Raw genomic sequence first — 17,552 nt, forward strand, 5'->3', positions numbered from 1 at the left:
CCTTTTTGACAGACATGACATCACACCTTAATCAACTGAATGTTAAGCTGCAGGGACGGGACAACACAGTGTGAGATATGATAAAGGCAGTCGGGGCTTTCCAGAAGAAATTGGAGCTTTAACTAATAACTTGTCCACTTCCCCCAATCTTCCGGTGCAAACGCAGGGAGACAAAGATGTTCCCAACCATGTAGATTTCATCCAGAAGCGGATGGAGAACTTCCAAGGCTCGCTTTGATGACTTCACTGTTGGAAGAGAACTGCTGCTGCTCATCCAGAACCACCTTCTTGGTCACAAATGTGACAAAGTTGTCAGAAGAGGCTAAAACAGATCTTCAGATGGGTAGATGTTGCATCACTGAAATGGAGTTGATGGAGCTGCCAGAAAATGGGGCTTTGAAGGAGCCGGTTAGTGATTGTGACCCTGTCAGTTTCTGGGGAAAGAAAGCACTACAGTACTTACAATACAATACAACAATACATATATACAATACAATACTACAATCCATATATACAATACAATACAACAATACTTATATCCCTCATTAAAATGCAAATCAATTTATAACATTTTTAACATGCGTTTTTCTGGATTATTTTGTTGTTATTCTGTCTCTCACTGTTCAAATAAACCTACCATTAAAATTATAGACTGATCATGTCTTTGTCAGTGGGCAAACGTACAAAATCAGCAGGGGATCAAATACTTTTTCCCCCTCACTATATCTGACTGGGTTAATAACTCATTTTGTGTTCTTGTGGAACCTGGGACTTAGACTTGAGCACTTGGACCAGGAACCGAGCAATGGGAGATTTCAGCCATAGGGACTCGTGACTCGACCATTGGGGACCTCAGCTGTTTACCAAAACGGTGGCGGTGACCTGCTTTGTTATTGTTTGAGCTGCAGATTGCCCCTTTAAGCAGTAGTCACCTTCTCTTCCAGGAAGGGTGTGTTGACAGGAAAACAGAACCAGAAGTGTCTCAGCAGCTCCCCAGCAGCCGTGTACAGATGCTTCAGCTCCCCCTGAACGTCGTTGGGCACCATCTCTGTGACAAGGAAACAGAACCAATAGAACTAAGCAATAAGTAACAAGAGGCAGCGCTGCTATACTATAGCATGACTACAGTCACAGGTAGACTACAGTCACAGGTATAGCAGACTACAGTCACAGGTAGACTACAGTCACAGGTAAGGCCCAGTGCTATACTATAGCATGACTACAGTCACAGGTAAGGCCCAGTGCTATACTGTAGCATGACTACAGTCACAGGTAAGGCCCAGTGCTATACTGTAGCATGACTACAGTCACAGGTAAGCCCCAGCGCTATACTATAGCATGACTACAGTCACAGGTAAGGCCCAGTGCTATACTATAGCATGACTACAGTCACAGGTAAGGCCCAGTGCTATACTGTAGCATGACTACAGTCACAGGTAAGGCCCAGTGCTATACTATAGCAGACTACAGTCACAGGTAAGGCCCAGTGCTATACTATAGCAGACTACAGTCACAGGTAAGGCCCAGTGCTATACTATAGCAGACTACAGTCACAGGTAAGGCCCAGTGCTATACTGTAGCAGACTACAGTCACAGGTAAGGCCCAGTGCTATACTGTAGCATGACTACAGTCACAGGTAAGGCCCAGTGCTATACTATAGCAGACTACAGTCACAGGTAAGGCCCAGTGCTATACTATAGCAGACTACAGTCACAGGTAAGGCCCAGTGCTATACTGTAGCATGACTACAGTCACAGGTAAGGCCCAGTGCTATACTATAGCAGACTACAGTCACAGGTAAGGCCCAGTGCTATACTATAGCAGACTACAGTCACAGGTAAGGCCCAGTGCTATACTATAGCAGACTACAGTCACAGGTAAGGCCCAGTGCTATACTGTAGCAGACTACAGTCACAGGTAAGGCCCAGTGCTATACTGTAGCAGACTACAGTCACAGGTAAGGCCCAGTGCTATACTATAGCATGACTACAGTCACAGGTAAGGCCCAGTGCTATACTATAGCATGACTACAGTCACAGGTAAGGCCCAGTGCTATACTATAGTAGACTACAGTCACAGGTATAGCAGACTACAGTCACAGGTAAGGCCCAGCGCTATACTGTAGCATGACTACAGTCACAGGTAAGCCCCAGCGCTATACTATAGCATGACTACAGTCACAGGTAAGGCCCAGTGCTATACTATAGCATGACTACAGTCACAGGTAAGGCCCAGTGCTATACTGTAGCATGACTACAGTCACAGGTAAGGCCCAGTGCTATACTATAGCAGACTACAGTCACAGGTAAGGCCCAGTGCTATACTATAGCAGACTACAGTCACAGGTAAGGCCCAGTGCTATACTATAGCAGACTACAGTCACAGGTAAGGCCCAGTGCTATACTGTAGCATGACTACAGTCACAGGTAAGGCCCAGTGCTATACTATAGCAGACTACAGTCACAGGTAAGGCCCAGTGCTATACTATAGCAGACTACAGTCACAGGTAAGGCCCAGTGCTATACTATAGCAGACTACAGTCACAGGTAAGGCCCAGTGCTATACTGTAGCATGACTACAGTCACAGGTAAGGCCCAGTGCTATACTATAGCAGACTACAGTCACAGGTAAGGCCCAGTGCTATACTATAGCAGACTACAGTCACAGGTAAGGCCCAGTGCTATACTGTAGCATGACTACAGTCACAGGTAAGGCCCAGTGCTATACTATAGCAGACTACAGTCACAGGTAAGGCCCAGTGCTATACTATAGCAGACTACAGTCACAGGTAAGGCCCAGTGCTATACTATAGCAGACTACAGTCACAGGTAAGGCCCAGTGCTATACTGTAGCAGACTACAGTCACAGGTAAGGCCCAGTGCTATACTGTAGCAGACTACAGTCACAGGTAAGGCCCAGTGCTATACTATAGCATGACTACAGTCACAGGTAAGGCCCAGTGCTATACTATAGCATGACTACAGTCACAGGTAAGGCCCAGTGCTATACTATAGTAGACTACAGTCACAGGTATAGCAGACTACAGTCACAGGTAAGGCCCAGCGCTATACTATAGCAGACTACAGTCACAGGTAAGGCCCAGTGCTATACTATAGCAGACTACAGTCACAGGTAAGCCCCAGCGCTATACTGTAGCATGACTACAGTCACAGGTAAGGCCCAGTGCTATACTGTAGCATGACTACAGTCACAGGTAAGGCCCAGTGCTATACTATAGCATGACTACAGTCACAGGTAAGGCCCAGTGCTATACTATAGCAGACTACAGTCACAGGTAAGGCCCAGCGCTATACTATAGCAGACTACAGTCACCGGTAAGCCCCAGCGCTATACTATAGCAGACTACAGTCACAGGTAAGAGGCAGTGGTATACTGTAGCAAGACTACAGTCACAGGTAAGAGGCAGTGCATTCGGAAAGTATTCAGAACCCATATTTTGTTACGTTACAGCCTTATTCTAAAATGGATTTAAAAAAAATATATCCTCATCAATTCCTCGTCACACAATACCCCATAATGACAAAGCGAAAACAGGTTTAGACATTTTTGCAAATTAATACAAAATTATAAACAGAAATGCCTTATTTACATAAGTATTCAGACCCTTTGCTATGAGACTCGAAATTGAGCTCAGGTGCATCCTGTTTCCATTGATCATCCTTGAGATGTTTGCTTCAACAAAGTACTGAGTAAAGGGTCTGAATACTTATGTAAATGTAATATTTCCGTATTTGCTTTGTCATTAAGGGGTATTGTGTGTAGATTGATGAGGAAAAAAAACAATTTAATCCATTTTAGAATAAGGCTGTAACGTAACAAAATGTGGAAAAAGTGAAGGTTGTCTGAATACTTTTCGAATGCACTGTAGTCACAGGTAAATGGCGTTGTTCGGCCCAAAGCGAAGCTCGTCCAATCAGCATTCAAGCATACAAGTTAGAAACCATCTGGGTTGACGACTTAAGTGCACTGAGAAAACCTAACACATTTTTCAACCAAGCTATCAGATGAAGCACAAATGAAGCGAGATTTCAAATGTATTCATAAGATAAATAATCTTGACCTAATGGCATCAGTAAACTCACGGTTAATGGCTTGCTGTGCTCCTGCCTGCATGAGAATACCCCCTGGGGAGAGGGCAGCGATGGCACAACTGGCTGTACTGCTGGACATCACCTGTAAAGGGAAGATCACTGTTAAGAAGGTCATACCAAGGATCATTTAGCTATTTGATTGAATTTTAAGACCCCTTGAAGTATCCCCCACAAAATGATGATGAAAATCTTTGGGGCCTTACTGCTATTAGCCCATACAAACGCATTGAATAACAGATTCACTTCATGGAACAACAGATAGTCCCCTCCCCCATACAATCTAAAGGAAGTTTGTTCTGAAGTGTCTGTCCAATATCTGAGAGATATAAGAAATATCAGGAAACATTTGTAAAAAAATTAAATAATAATAATAATAATTGGTTACATGTATTTAACCCCTTATTTTTGGCACTATCTCTATATATACAGTGCATTCTGAAAGTATTCAGACCCCTTTACTTTTTCCATATTTTGTTATGTTACAGCCTTATTCTAAAATTGATTAAAGAAATAAAACTCCTCATCAGTCTACACACAATACCCCATAATGACAAAGCGAAAGCTGGTTTTTAGAATGTTTTGCAAATGTATTAAAAATACAAAACTGAAATACCTTATTTACATAAGTATTCAGCCACTTTGCTATGAGACTCGAAATTGAGCTCAGGTGTGTCCTGTTTCCATTGATCATCCTTGAGATGTTTCTACAACTTGATTGAAGTCCACCTGTGGTAAATTCAATTGATTGGACATGATTTGGAAAGGCACACACCTGTCTATATAAGGTCCCACAGTTGACAGTGCATGTCAGAGCAAAAACCAAGCTATGAGGTCGAAGGAATTGTCCGTAGAGCTCAGAGACAGGATTGTGTCGCGGCACAGATCTGTGGAAGGGTACCAAAACATTTCTGCAGCATTGAAGGTCCCCAAGAACATAGTGGCCTCCATCATTCTTAAATGGAAGAAGTTTGGAACCACCAACACTCTTCCTAGAGCTGGCCGCCCGGCCAAACTGAACAGTCAGGGAGGTGAATGAGTTCCAGAGTTCCTCTGTGGAGATGGGAGAACCTTCCAGAAGGACAACTATCTCTGCAGCACTCCACCAATCAGGCCTTTATGGTAGAGTGGCCAGACGAAAGCCACTCCTCAGTAAAAGGCACATGACAGCCCGCTTGGAGTTTGCCAAAAGGCATCTGAAGGACTCTCAGACCATGGTCAAACATTATCTGTTCTGATGAAACAAGGATTGAACTCTTTGGCCTGAATGCCAAGCGTCACGTCTGGAGGAAACCTGGCACCATCCCTACGGTGAAGCATGGTGGTGGCAGCATCATGCTGTGAGGATGTTTTTCAGCGGCAGGGACTGGGAGACTAGTCAGGATCGAGGGAAAGATGAATGGAGCAAAGTACAGAAAGATCCTTGATGAAAACCTGCTCCAGAGCGCTCAGGACCTCAGACTGGGGCGAAGGTTCACCTTCTAACAGGACTACGACCCTAAGCACACAGCCAAGACAACGCAGGAGTGGCTTTGGGACAAGTCTCTGAATGTCCTTGAGTGGCCCAGCCAGAGCCCAGACTTGAACCCGATCTAACATCTCTGGAGAGACCTGAAAATAGCTGTGCAGCGACGCTCCCCATCCAACCTGACAGAGCTTGAGAGGATCTGCAGAGAAGAATGGGAGAAACTCCCTAAATACAGGTGTGCCAAGCTTGTAGCGTCATACCCAAGAAGACTCAAGGCTGTAATCGCTGTCAAAGGTGCTTCAACAAAGTACTGAGTAAAGGGTCTGAATACTTATGTAAATGTGATATTTTATTTTGTTATTTTTAATAAATCTGCAACAAAATCTAAAAAACTGTTTTTGCTTTGTCATTATGGGGTATTGTGTGTAGATTGTTGTGGGAAAAAAACGATTTAATCAATTTTTGAATAAGGCTGTAAACGTAACAAAAAGTCAAGGTCTGAATACTTTCCGAATGCACTGTATTTCCATTCATTTCTTTCAACTGGTACCGGGGGACCTTCAGACTAATCTTGTGAGGCCGGTGGGCGTCCTAGAGCAAAACAACCAACGTGCATATTCGTGAGAATTACTATGTTGCCCAAACCGTTGGGACGCTACAGACAGAAGTTGGCAGACCGGCTTCAGACGAGTCCCAAGATGCTTGTGGGGGTCTTAAAGCAAAACGGAGACCACCATTGGTGTTTCCTGAGAGTCTCAGCTTTTCATAATCGTTCGTAGGCCAAACTGTTCGGATGCTACAGACGATTTTGTGAGAATACTGATCTTCTGGACGTCTCACGGCCTGACAAACACAGCTCTAGCTGTCAACTTTCACCACATATCCAGAAATGCGACATAGTGGTAGACAGAGGCATCCAATGCAATAAAACCTGATATATCTAGCTTAAACTGACAGATTTTTACGTGTTAACAAGACCTTTAGAACAAATATTACAGAATTGGACAGAAAACGGATATATTATGACTGGACAGGACCTTCAACACAAGAAGTACAGTTTGGGTACAGTATGAATTTCAACACCGAAGAAACAGATATTTGTGGAAATAGTTGCAAAATTATGGAATTGTTCCCCAAAACCCCCAGGTTTTCCAGAAATCCTGTTTGGAGGATTCTAGATGTCCTGCTTGTTCCCTCCCGATTCCGGGAATCTTCCAAGCAGGATTTCTGGAACACCTGGGAATTTGGGGAAAGTTACCGGAATTTTGCAATCCTATTTGTGGAGAAGCATAGTGCTATCTAACCTGAGTAAGGCAGGGCTTGTAGCTGGCTAGCAGAGTGGTATCTAACCGGAGTAAGGCAGGGCTTGTAGCTGGCTAGCAGAGTGGTATCTAACCTGAGTAAGGCAGGGCTTGTAGCTGGCTAGCAGAGTGGTATCTAACCTGAGTAAGGTAGGGCTTGTAGCTGGCTAGCAGAGTGGTATCTAACCGGAGTAAGGCAGGGCTTGTAGCTGGCTAGCAGAGTGGTATCTAACCTGAGTAAGGCAGGGCTTGTAGCTGGCTAGCAGAGTGGTATCTAACCTGAGTAAGGCAGGGCTTGTAGCTGGCTAGCAGAGTGGTATCTAACCTGAGTAAGGCAGGGCTTGTAGCTGGCTAGCAGAGTGATATCTAACCTGAGTAAGGCAGGGCTTGTAGCTGGCTAGCAGAGTGGTATCTAACCTGAGTAAGGCAGGGCTTGTAGCTGGCTAGCAGAGTGGTATCTAACCTGAGTAAGGCAGGGCTTGTAGCTGGCTAGCAGAGTGGTATCTAACCTGAGTAAGGCAGGGCTTGTAGCTGGCTAGCAGAGTGGTATCTAACCTGAGTAAGGCAGGGCTTGTAGCTGGCTAGCAGAGTGGTATCTAACCTGAGTAAGGCAGGGCTTGTAGCTGGCTAGCAGAGTGATATCTAACCTGAGTAAGGCAGGGCTTGTAGCTGGCTAGCAGAGTGGTATCTAACCGGAGTAAGGCAGGGCTTGTAGCTGGCTAGCAGAGTGGTATCTAACCTGAGTAAGGTAGGGCTTGTAGCTGGCTAGCAGAGTGGTATCTAACCGGAGTAAGGCAGGGCTTGTAGCTGGCTAGCAGAGTGGTATCTAACCTGAGTAAGGCAGGGCTTGTAGCTGGCTAGCAGAGTGGTATCTAACCTGAGTAAGGCAGGGCTTGTAGCTGGCTAGCATAGTGCTATCTAACCGGAGTAAGGCAGGGCTTGTAGCTGGCTAGCAGAGTGGTATCTAACCTGAGTAAGGTAGGGCTTGTAGCTGGCTAGCAGAGTGGTATCTAACCTGAGTAAGGCAGGGCTTGTAGCTGGCTAGCAGAGTGGTATCTAACCTGAGTAAGGCAGGGCTTGTAGCTGGCTAGCAGAGTGATATCTAACCTGAGTAAGGCAGGGCTTGTAGCTGGCTAGCAGAGTGGTATCTAACCGGAGTAAGGCAGGGCTTGTAGCTGGCTAGCAGAGTGGTATCTAACCTGAGTAAGGCAGGGCTTGTAGCTGGCTAGCAGAGTGGTATCTAACCTGAGTAAGGTAGGGCTTGTAGCTGGCTAGCAGAGTGGTATCTAACCGGAGTAAGGCAGGGCTTGTAGCTGGCTAGCAGAGTGGTATCTAACCTGAGTAAGGTAGGGCTTGTAGCTGGCTAGCAGAGTGGTATCTAACCGGAGTAAGGCAGGGCTTGTAGCTGGCTAGCAGAGTGGTATCTAACCTGAGTAAGGCAGGGCTTGTAGCTGGCTAGCAGAGTGGTATCTAACCTGAGTAAGGCAGGGCTTGTAGCTGGCTAGCAGAGTGGTATCTAACCTGAGTAAGGCAGGGCTTGTAGCTGGCTAGCAGTGTGGTATCTAACCTGAGTAAGGCAGGGCTTGTAGCTGGCTAGCAGAGTGGTATATAACCTGAGTAAGGCAGGGCTTGTAGCTGGCTAGCAGAGTGATATCTAACCTGAGTAAGGCAGGGCTTGAAGCTGGCTAGCAGAGTGGTATCTAACCGGAGTAAGGCAGGGCTTGTAGCTGGCTAGCAGAGTGGTATCTAACCGGAGTAAGGCAGGGCTTGTAGCTGGCTAGCAGAGTGGTATCTAACCTGAGTAAGGCAGGGCTTGTAGCTGGCTAGCAGAGTGGTATCTAACCTGAGTAAGGCAGGGCTTGTAGCTGGCTAGCAGAGTGATATCTAACCTGAGTAAGGCAGGGCTTGTAGCTGGCTAGCAGAGTGGTATCTAACCGGAGTAAGGCAGGGCTTGTAGCTGGCTAGCAGAGTGGTATCTAACCTGAGTAAGGCAGGGCTTGTAGCTGGCTAGCAGAGTGGTATCTAACCTGAGTAAGGCAGGGCTTGTAGCTGGCTAGCAGAGTGGTATCTAACCTGAGTAAGGCAGGGCTTGTAGCTGGCTAGCAGAGTGGTATCTAACCTGAGTAAGGCAGGGCTTGTAGCTGGCTATTTCATGCTGTATAAAGTTGACAGAGTTGATGATGTCTTGACTGGTGGTGTACTGTTGGGGCAGGAGAGGCACAGGACCGTGAGAGTACCTGGAGAAAAAGTTGAGGATTCAGATACATAAACAAAAACAAACGGAGAGCACGCCAATTGCAGAAGTATGGTGTCCATAAACAAAGGTCAGATAGAGAGCAGAGCACCAACTGTGTTATGGAACCCACCTGTCAGACTTCTTGAGGTTCAGAGTGACTGTCTTCTTCCTGTTTTCCCTGTGAAGGTCCTCATACTCTGTGGTCTCTTGTATTCTCACCTGCAATATACCACAGCTGTAACGTCACCTGAGATATACCACAGCTGTAACGTCACCTGAGATATACCACAGCTGTAACAACGTCCCCTGAAATATACCACAGCTGTAACGTCACCTGAGATATACCACAGCTGTAACAACGTCACCTGCAATATACCACAGCTGTAACAACGTCACCTGAAATATACCACAGCTGTAACGTCACCTGAGATATACCACAGCTGTAACGTCACCTGAGATATACCACAGCTGTAACAACGTCACCTGCAATATACCACAGCTGTAACGTCACCTGCAATATACCACAGCTGTAACGTCACCTGAGATATACCACAGCTGTAACGTCACCTGAGATATACCACAGCTGTAACGTCACCTGAAATATACCACAGCTGTAACAACGTCACCTGCAATATACCACAGCTGTAACGTCACCTGAGATATACCACAGCTGTAACGTCACCTGAAATATACCACAGCTGTAACGTCACCTGAAATATACCACAGCTGTAACAACGTCACCTGCAATATACCACAGCTGTAACGTCACCTGAGATATACCACAGCTGTCATGGCTGTCATGACAGCTGAAAGACTGGTCATGGCTCACATAAACAGCATAATCCCAGAAACCCTAGACCCACTCCAATTTGCATACCGCCCCAACAGATCCACAGATGATGCAATCTCTATCGCACTCCACACTGCCCTTTCCCACCTGGACAAGAGGAACACCTACGTGAGAATGCTATTCATTGACTACAGCTCAGCATTCAACACCATAGTGCCCTCTAAGCTCATCACTAAGCTAAGGATCCTGGGACTAAACACCTCCCTCTGCAACTGGATCCTGGACTTCCTGACGGGCCGCCCCCAGGTGGTAAGGGTAGGTAACAACACATCTGCCACACTGATCCTCAACACGGGGGCCCCTCAGGGGTGCGTGCTCAGTCCCCTCCTGTACTCTCTGTTCACCCATGACTGCATGGCCAGGCACGACTCCAACACCATCATTAAGTTTGCCGACGACACAACAGTGGTAGGCCTGATCACCGACAACGATGAGACAGCCTATAGGGAGGAGGTCAGAGATCTGGCCGTGTGGTGCCAGGACAACAACCTCTCCCTCAACGTGACCAAGACAAAGGAGATGATTGTGGACTACAGGAAAAAAAAGAGGACTGAGCACGCCCCCATTCTCATCGACGGGGCTGTAGTGGAACAGGTTGAGAGCTTCAAGTTCCTTGGTGTCCACATCACCAACGAACTATCATGGTCCAAACACACCAAGACAGTCGTGAAGAGGGCACGACAAAGCCTATTCCCCCTCAGGAGACTAAAAAGATTTGGCATGGGTCCTCAGATCCTCAAAAAATTATACAGCTGCACCATCGAGAGCATCCTGACTGGTTGCATCACCGCCTGGTATGGCAACTGCTTGGCCTCTGACCGCAAGGCACTACAGAGGGTAGTGCGTACGGCCCAGTACATCACTGGGGCAAAGCTCCCTGCCATTCAGGACCTCTATACCAGGCGGTGTCAGAGGAAGGCCCTCAAAATTGTCAAAGACTCCAGCCACCCTAGTCATAGACTGTTCTCTCTGCTACCGCACGGCAAGCGGTACCGGAGTGCCAAGTCTAGGTCCAAAAGACTTCTCAACAGCTTCTACCCCCAAGCCATAAGACTCCTGAACAGCTAATCATGGCTACCCGGACTATTTGCACTGCCCCCCCCACCCCATCCTTTTTACGCTGCTGCTACTCTGTTAAGTATTTATGCATAGTCACTTTAACTCTACCCACATGTACATATTACCTCAACTACCTCAACTAGCCGGTGCCCCCGCACATTGACTCTGCAACGGTACCCCCCTGTATATATAGCCTCCCTACTGTCACTTTATTTTACTGTATATATAGCCTCCCTACTGTCACTTTATTTTACTTCTGCTCTTTTTTTCTCAACACTTTTTTTGTTATTGTTTTATTCTTACTTTTTTTGTTTAAAATAAATGCACTGTTGGTTAAGGGCTGTAAGTAAGCATTTCACTGTAATGTCTGCACCTGTTGTATTCGGCGCATGTGACCAATACAATTTGATTTGATTTGATTTGATATACCACAGCTGTAACGTCACCTGAGATATACCACAGCTGTAACGTCACCTGCAATATACCACAGCTGTAACAACGTCACCTGAGATATACCACAGCTGTAACGTCACCTGCAATATACCACAGCTGTAACGTCACCTGAGATATACCACAGCTGTAACAACGTCACCTGAGATATACCACAGCTGTAACAACGTCACCTGAGATATACCACAGCTGTAACGTCACCTGCAATATACCACAGCTGTAACGTCACCTGAGATATACCACAGCTGTAACAACGTCACCTGAGATATACCACAGCTGTAACGTCACCTGCAATATACCACAGCTGTAACGTCACCTGAGATATACCACAGCTGTAACAACGTCACCTGCAATATACCACAGCTGTAACAACGTCACCTGCAATATACCACAGCTGTAACAACGTCACCTGCAATATACCACAGCTGTAACAACGTCACCTGCAATATACCACAGCTGTAACGTCACCTGAGATATACCACAGCTGTAAAGTCACCTGCAATATACCACAGCTGTAACAACGTCACCTGAGATATACCACAGCTGTAACGTCACCTGCAATATACCACAGCTGTAACGTCACCTGAGATATACCACAGCTGTAACGTCACCTGAGATATACCACAGCTGTAACGTCACCTGAGATATACCACAGCTGTAACGTCACCTGAGATATACCACAGCTGTAACGTCACCTGAGATATACCACAGCTGTAACGTCACCTGAGATATACCACAGCTGTAACGTCACCTGCAATATACCACAGCTGTAACGTCACCTGAGATATACCACAGCTGTAACAACGTCACCTGCAATATACCACAGCTGTAACAACGTCACCTGCAATATACCACAGCTGTAACAACGTCACCTGCAATATACCACAGCTGTAACGTCACCTGAGATATACCACAGCTGTAACGTCACCTGAGATATACCACAGCTGTAACGTCACCTGAGATATACCACAGCTGTAACAACGTCACCTGAGATATACCACAGCTGTAACGTCACCTGAAATATACCACAGCTGTAACAACGTCACCTGCAATATACCACAGCTGTAACGTCACCTGAGATATACCACAGCTGTAACGTCACCTGAAATATACCACAGCTGTAACGTCACCTGAAATATACCACAGCTGTAACAACGTCACCTGCAATATACCACAGCTGTAACGTCACCTGAGATATACCACAGCTGTAACGTCACCTGCAATATACCACAGCTGTAACAACGTCACCTGCAATATACCACAGCTGTAACGTCACCTGCAATATACCACAGCTGTAACGTCACCTGAGATATACCACAGCTGTAACGTCACCTGAGATATACCACAGCTGTAACAACGTCACCTGCAATATACCACAGCTGTAACAACGTCACCTGCAATATACCACAGCTGTAACGTCACCTGAGATATACCACAGCTGTAACGTCACCTGAGATATACCACAGCTGTAACGTCACCTGAGATATACCACAGCTGTAACGTCACCTGAGATATACCACAGCTGTAACGTCACCTGCAATATACCACAGCTGTAACGTCACCTGAGATATACCACAGCTGTAACGTCACCTGAGATATACCACAGCTGTAACGTCACCTGCAATATACCACAGCTGTAACAACGTCACCTGCAATATACCACAGCTGTAACAACGTCACCTGCAATATACCACAGCTGTAACAACGTCACCTGCAATATACCACAGCTGTAACAACGTCACCTGAGATATACCACAGCTGTAACGTCACCTGAGATATACCACAGCTGTAACGTCACCTGAGATATACCACAGCTGTAACGTCACCTGAGATATACCACAGCTCTAACGTCACCTGAGATATACCACAGCTGTAACGTCACCTGAGATATACCACAGCTGTAACGTCACCTGAGATATACCACAGCTGTAACGTCACCTGCAATATACCACAGCTGTAACGTCACCTGAGATATACCACAGCTGTAACGTCACCTGAAATATACCACAGCTGTAACGTCACCTGAGATATACCACAGCTGTAACAACGTCACCTGCAATATACCACAGCTGTAACGTCACCTGAGATATACCACAGCTGTAACGTCACCTGAAATATACCACAGCTGTAACGTCACCTGCAATATACCACAGCTGTAACGTCACCTGAGATATACCACAGCTGTAACGTCACCTGAAATATACCACAGCTGTAACAACGTCACCTGCAATATACCACAGCTGTAACGTCACCTGCAATATACCACAGCTGTAACAACGTCACCTGCAATATACCACAGCTGTAACGTCACCTGCAATATACCACAGCTGTAACAACGTCACCTGCAATATACCACAGCTGTAACAACGTCACCTGCAATATACCACAGCTGTAACAACGTCACCTGCAATATACCACAGCTGTAACAACGTCACCTGAGATATACCACAGCTGTAACAACGTCACCTGCAATATACCACAGCTGTAACAACGTCACCTGCAATATACCACAGCTGTAACAACGTCACCTGCAATATACCACAGCTGTAACAACGTCACCTGCAATATACCACAGCTGTAACGTCACCTGAGATATACCACAGCTGTAACAACGTCACCTGCAATATACCACAGCTGTAACAACGTCACCTGCAATATACCACAGCTGTAAGTACCTATAGCAGAGGCCAAAAGGCTAAGTGTCTATATAGCGGGGATGGGAGAGAGATGAATGCTATTACTCTGCATCAAAGCTCTTCATGTATTCATAAATCTCAGCGCTAAGCAAGCCTTTATCTTGTATGTTTAGACTCACAACAGAGATGTTATGATACCTTCTTAATTGGAGGTTGGAAGAAGTCCGAGTCCCTTGAGTTTCCGTCAGTACTGCTAGTCTCACTGACCTGATCGTTAGGAACGTCCCTAAGAAGACAGACAGGTTAACACACAGGTTATGCAGTGAAATGCTGAGGAAAATCACTTTTAGGAAAGAATGTCATCTACTCACGCTTTCTTTCCGGAGCCTGCGGCCAGCACCATCGTACTGTGGTGGTTGAACCTCTTGATGATGGTGGAGTTACTGCTCTCCTTCACGGTCTTGTTAGTGTTGGACGTAGAAGGTGCTGTGGAGATGGTCCCATAACCCTGGAGAGAGAACAGTGATTAGTGTTGGACGTAGAAGGTGCTGTGGAGATGGTCCCATAACCCTGGAGAGAGAACAGTGATTAGTGTTGGACGTAGAAGGTGCTGTGGAGTTGGTCCCATAACCCCGGAGAGAGAACAGTGATTAGTGTTGGACGTAGAAGGTGCTGTGGAGTTGGTCCCATAACCCTGGAGAGAGAACAGTGATTAGTGTTGGACGTAGAAGGTGCTGTGGAGTTGGTCCCATAACCCCGGAGAGAGAACAGTGATTAGTGTTGGACGTAGAAGGTGCTGTGGAGTTGGTCCCATAACCCCGGAGAGAGAACAGTGATTAGTGTTGGACGTAGAAGGTGCTGTGGAGTTGGTCCCATAACCCCGGAGAGAGAACAGTGATTAGTGTTGGACGTAGAAGGTGCTGTGGAGTTGGTCCCATAACCCCGGAGAGAGAACAGTGATTAGTGTTGGACGTAGAAGGTGCTGTGGAGTTGGTCCCATAACCCTGGAGAGAGAACAGTGATTAGTGTTGGACGTAGAAGGTGCTGTGGAGTTGGTCCCATAACCCTGGAGAGAGAACAGTGATTAGTGTTGGACGTAGAAGGTGCTGTGGAGTTGGTCCCATAACCCCGGAGAGAGAACAGTGATTAGTGTTGGACGTAGAAGGTGCTGTGGAGTTGGTCCCATAACCCCGGAGAGAGAACAGTGATTAGTGTTGGACGTAGAAGGTGCTGTGGAGTTGGTCCCATAACCCCGGAGAGAGAACAGTGATTAGTGTTGGACGTAGAAGGTGCTGTGGAGTTGGTCCCATAACCCCGGAGAGAGAACAGTGATTAGTGTTGGACGTAGAAGGTGCTGTGGAGTTGGTCCCATAACCCCGGAGAGAGAACAGTGATTAGTGTTGGACGTAGAAGGTGCTGTGGTGTTGGTCCCATAACCCTGGAGAGAGAACAGTGATTAGTGTTGGACGTGGAAGGTGCTGTGGAGTTGGTCCCATAACCCTGGAGAGAGAACAGTGATTAGTGTTGGACGTAGAAGGTGCTGTGGAGTTGGTCCCATAACCCCGGAGAGAGAACAGTGATTAGTGTTGGACGTACAAGGTGCTATGGAGTTGGTCCCATAACCCTGGAGAGAGAACAGTGATTAGTGTTGGACGTAGAAGGTGCTGTGGAGTTGGTCCCATAACCCTGGAGAGAGAACAGTGATTAGTGTTGGACGTAGAAGGTGCCGTGGAGTTGGTCCCATAACCCTGGAGAGAGAACAGTGATTAGTGTTGGACGTAGAAGGTGCTGTGGAGTTGGTCCCATAACCCTGGAGAGAGAACAGTGATTAGTGTTGGACGTAGAAGGTGCTGTGGAGTTGGTCCCATAACCCCGGAGGGAGAACAGTGATTCGTGTTGGACGTAGAAGGTGCTGTGGAGTTGGTCCCATAACCCTGGAGAGAGAACAGTGATTAGTGTTGGACGTAGAAGGTGCTGTGGAGTTGGTCCCATAACCCTGGAGAGAGAACAGTGATTAGTGTTGGACGTAGAAGGTGCTGTGGAGTTGGTCCCATAACCCTGGAGAGAGAACAGTGATTAGTGTTGGACGTAGAAGGTGCTGTGGAATTGGTCCCATAACCCTGGAGAGAGAACAGTGATTAGTGTTGGACGTAGAAGTTGGAGTTAGTCCCATAACCCTGGAGAGAGAACAGTGATTAGTGTTGGACGTAGAAGTTGGAGTTAGTCCCATAACCCTGGAGAGAGAACAGTGATTAGTGTTGGACGTAGAAGTTGGAGTTAGTCCCATAACCCTCGAGAGAGAACAGTGGCATAGTAGAGTTAATGAAGTTACCCCAGACACTGATCTAAGGTCAGTTTAGTGTTTTCCCCCTACTGGTTAAGGTCAAGCTATAATAATAATAATAATATAATAATAATAATATGCCATTTAGCAGGCGCTTTTATCCAAAGCGACTTACAGTCATGTGCGCATACATTTTTAGGTATGGGTGGTCCCGGGGATCGAACCCACTACCCTGGCGTTCCAAGCGCCGTGCTCTACCAGCAGAGCTACAGAGGACCACAGCTGGTCCTAGAGATGTACCTAGGGGTAACTTTAACCTGGGGCTGATGGCGACATGCAGGATTAGAATGAGAATGCTCAAAACCTCTCCAACAGTCAACAAATTACCACACACTTTCTGGTGTCCAAAGAATACGCAGCAGGGTTGTGTTCAGTAGGGCCAAAACGGAACAAAATGGCCAGAAACTGGAAGTGACTATCTGAATTTGTCCAATAAGAAAAGCGTATTTTTTTTTTTTTTTCTCTGGTATGCCCTAAGAACATAACCCTTTTGTAACATTACAGGCAAGGACTGTTCTTCTCACCTCCTCTGACGGCTTGTCCTCCAGTGACAGCAGGTCCAGCATTGGATTCTTCACTCCTTGGACTACCATGGACTTCAAGCCTGTAGAGTCATAACACTGATTTGTATAGCACATTTCACACGGAGAGATAGCGACTCAAAGTGCTTGGCTGGGAATTGCCAAGGACCTCGCGATACAATATTGATACTAAAAGGTGCGATATGATATGTATTGCGATTCGTTTTTTGATCAGTCAAAAAAATGTGGCTCTCTATTTAAAAAGAACAAGCTATGAAGGAAAAATATTGGAGTTTTGATGCAGGTTTAGCCAACTAGCGCAAAAATAATTAAGTGATAATGCCAGAGAAGCCAGTGTTTGGAGGATATATTGGCATGTATTCATACTATTTCATCCTTCCACGAGATATAGTCCCGACACAAATCTAAAGTTGCTACCCAAGCCGGCTGGTCGTTCGTTCTATCGATTCGGTTGCAAGTCGTTAAGTTTTTTTGGTTCTGTATCTATGTTCGTTCTAAATGTTCCATTGCCAATTCTGGCTGGCAACGTTCCTATCCCTTGCTTGCTAGCTAGCCA

The 17,552-nt window shown here is 46.3% G+C and overlaps 1 protein-coding gene across 1 annotated transcript in view; it reads right to left on the minus strand.

Annotated features, from left to right (window-relative positions):
- LOC311134950 (general transcription factor IIH subunit 1-like) overlaps positions 1 to 17,552 on the minus strand; it is a gene marked incomplete at its 5' end in the record, with an annotated part of 32,958 nt that overhangs the window by 4,726 nt on the left and 10,680 nt on the right. Inside the window, 7 exons of the mRNA XM_084168723.1 lie at positions 933 to 1,048; positions 4,105 to 4,195; positions 8,999 to 9,116; positions 9,246 to 9,334; positions 14,309 to 14,396; positions 14,482 to 14,618; positions 16,979 to 17,058. Of these exons, the coding sequence (XP_084024849.1) occupies positions 933 to 1,048; positions 4,105 to 4,195; positions 8,999 to 9,116; positions 9,246 to 9,334; positions 14,309 to 14,396; positions 14,482 to 14,618; positions 16,979 to 17,058 (719 nt within the window). The remainder of the gene's footprint in view (positions 1 to 932; positions 1,049 to 4,104; positions 4,196 to 8,998; positions 9,117 to 9,245; positions 9,335 to 14,308; positions 14,397 to 14,481; positions 14,619 to 16,978; positions 17,059 to 17,552) is intronic.

The sequence above is a fragment of the Coregonus lavaretus genome (assembly GCF_964263955.1).
Source record: "Coregonus lavaretus genome assembly, chromosome: 9".
Classification (NCBI taxonomy): domain Eukaryota; kingdom Metazoa; phylum Chordata; class Actinopteri; order Salmoniformes; family Salmonidae; genus Coregonus; species Coregonus lavaretus.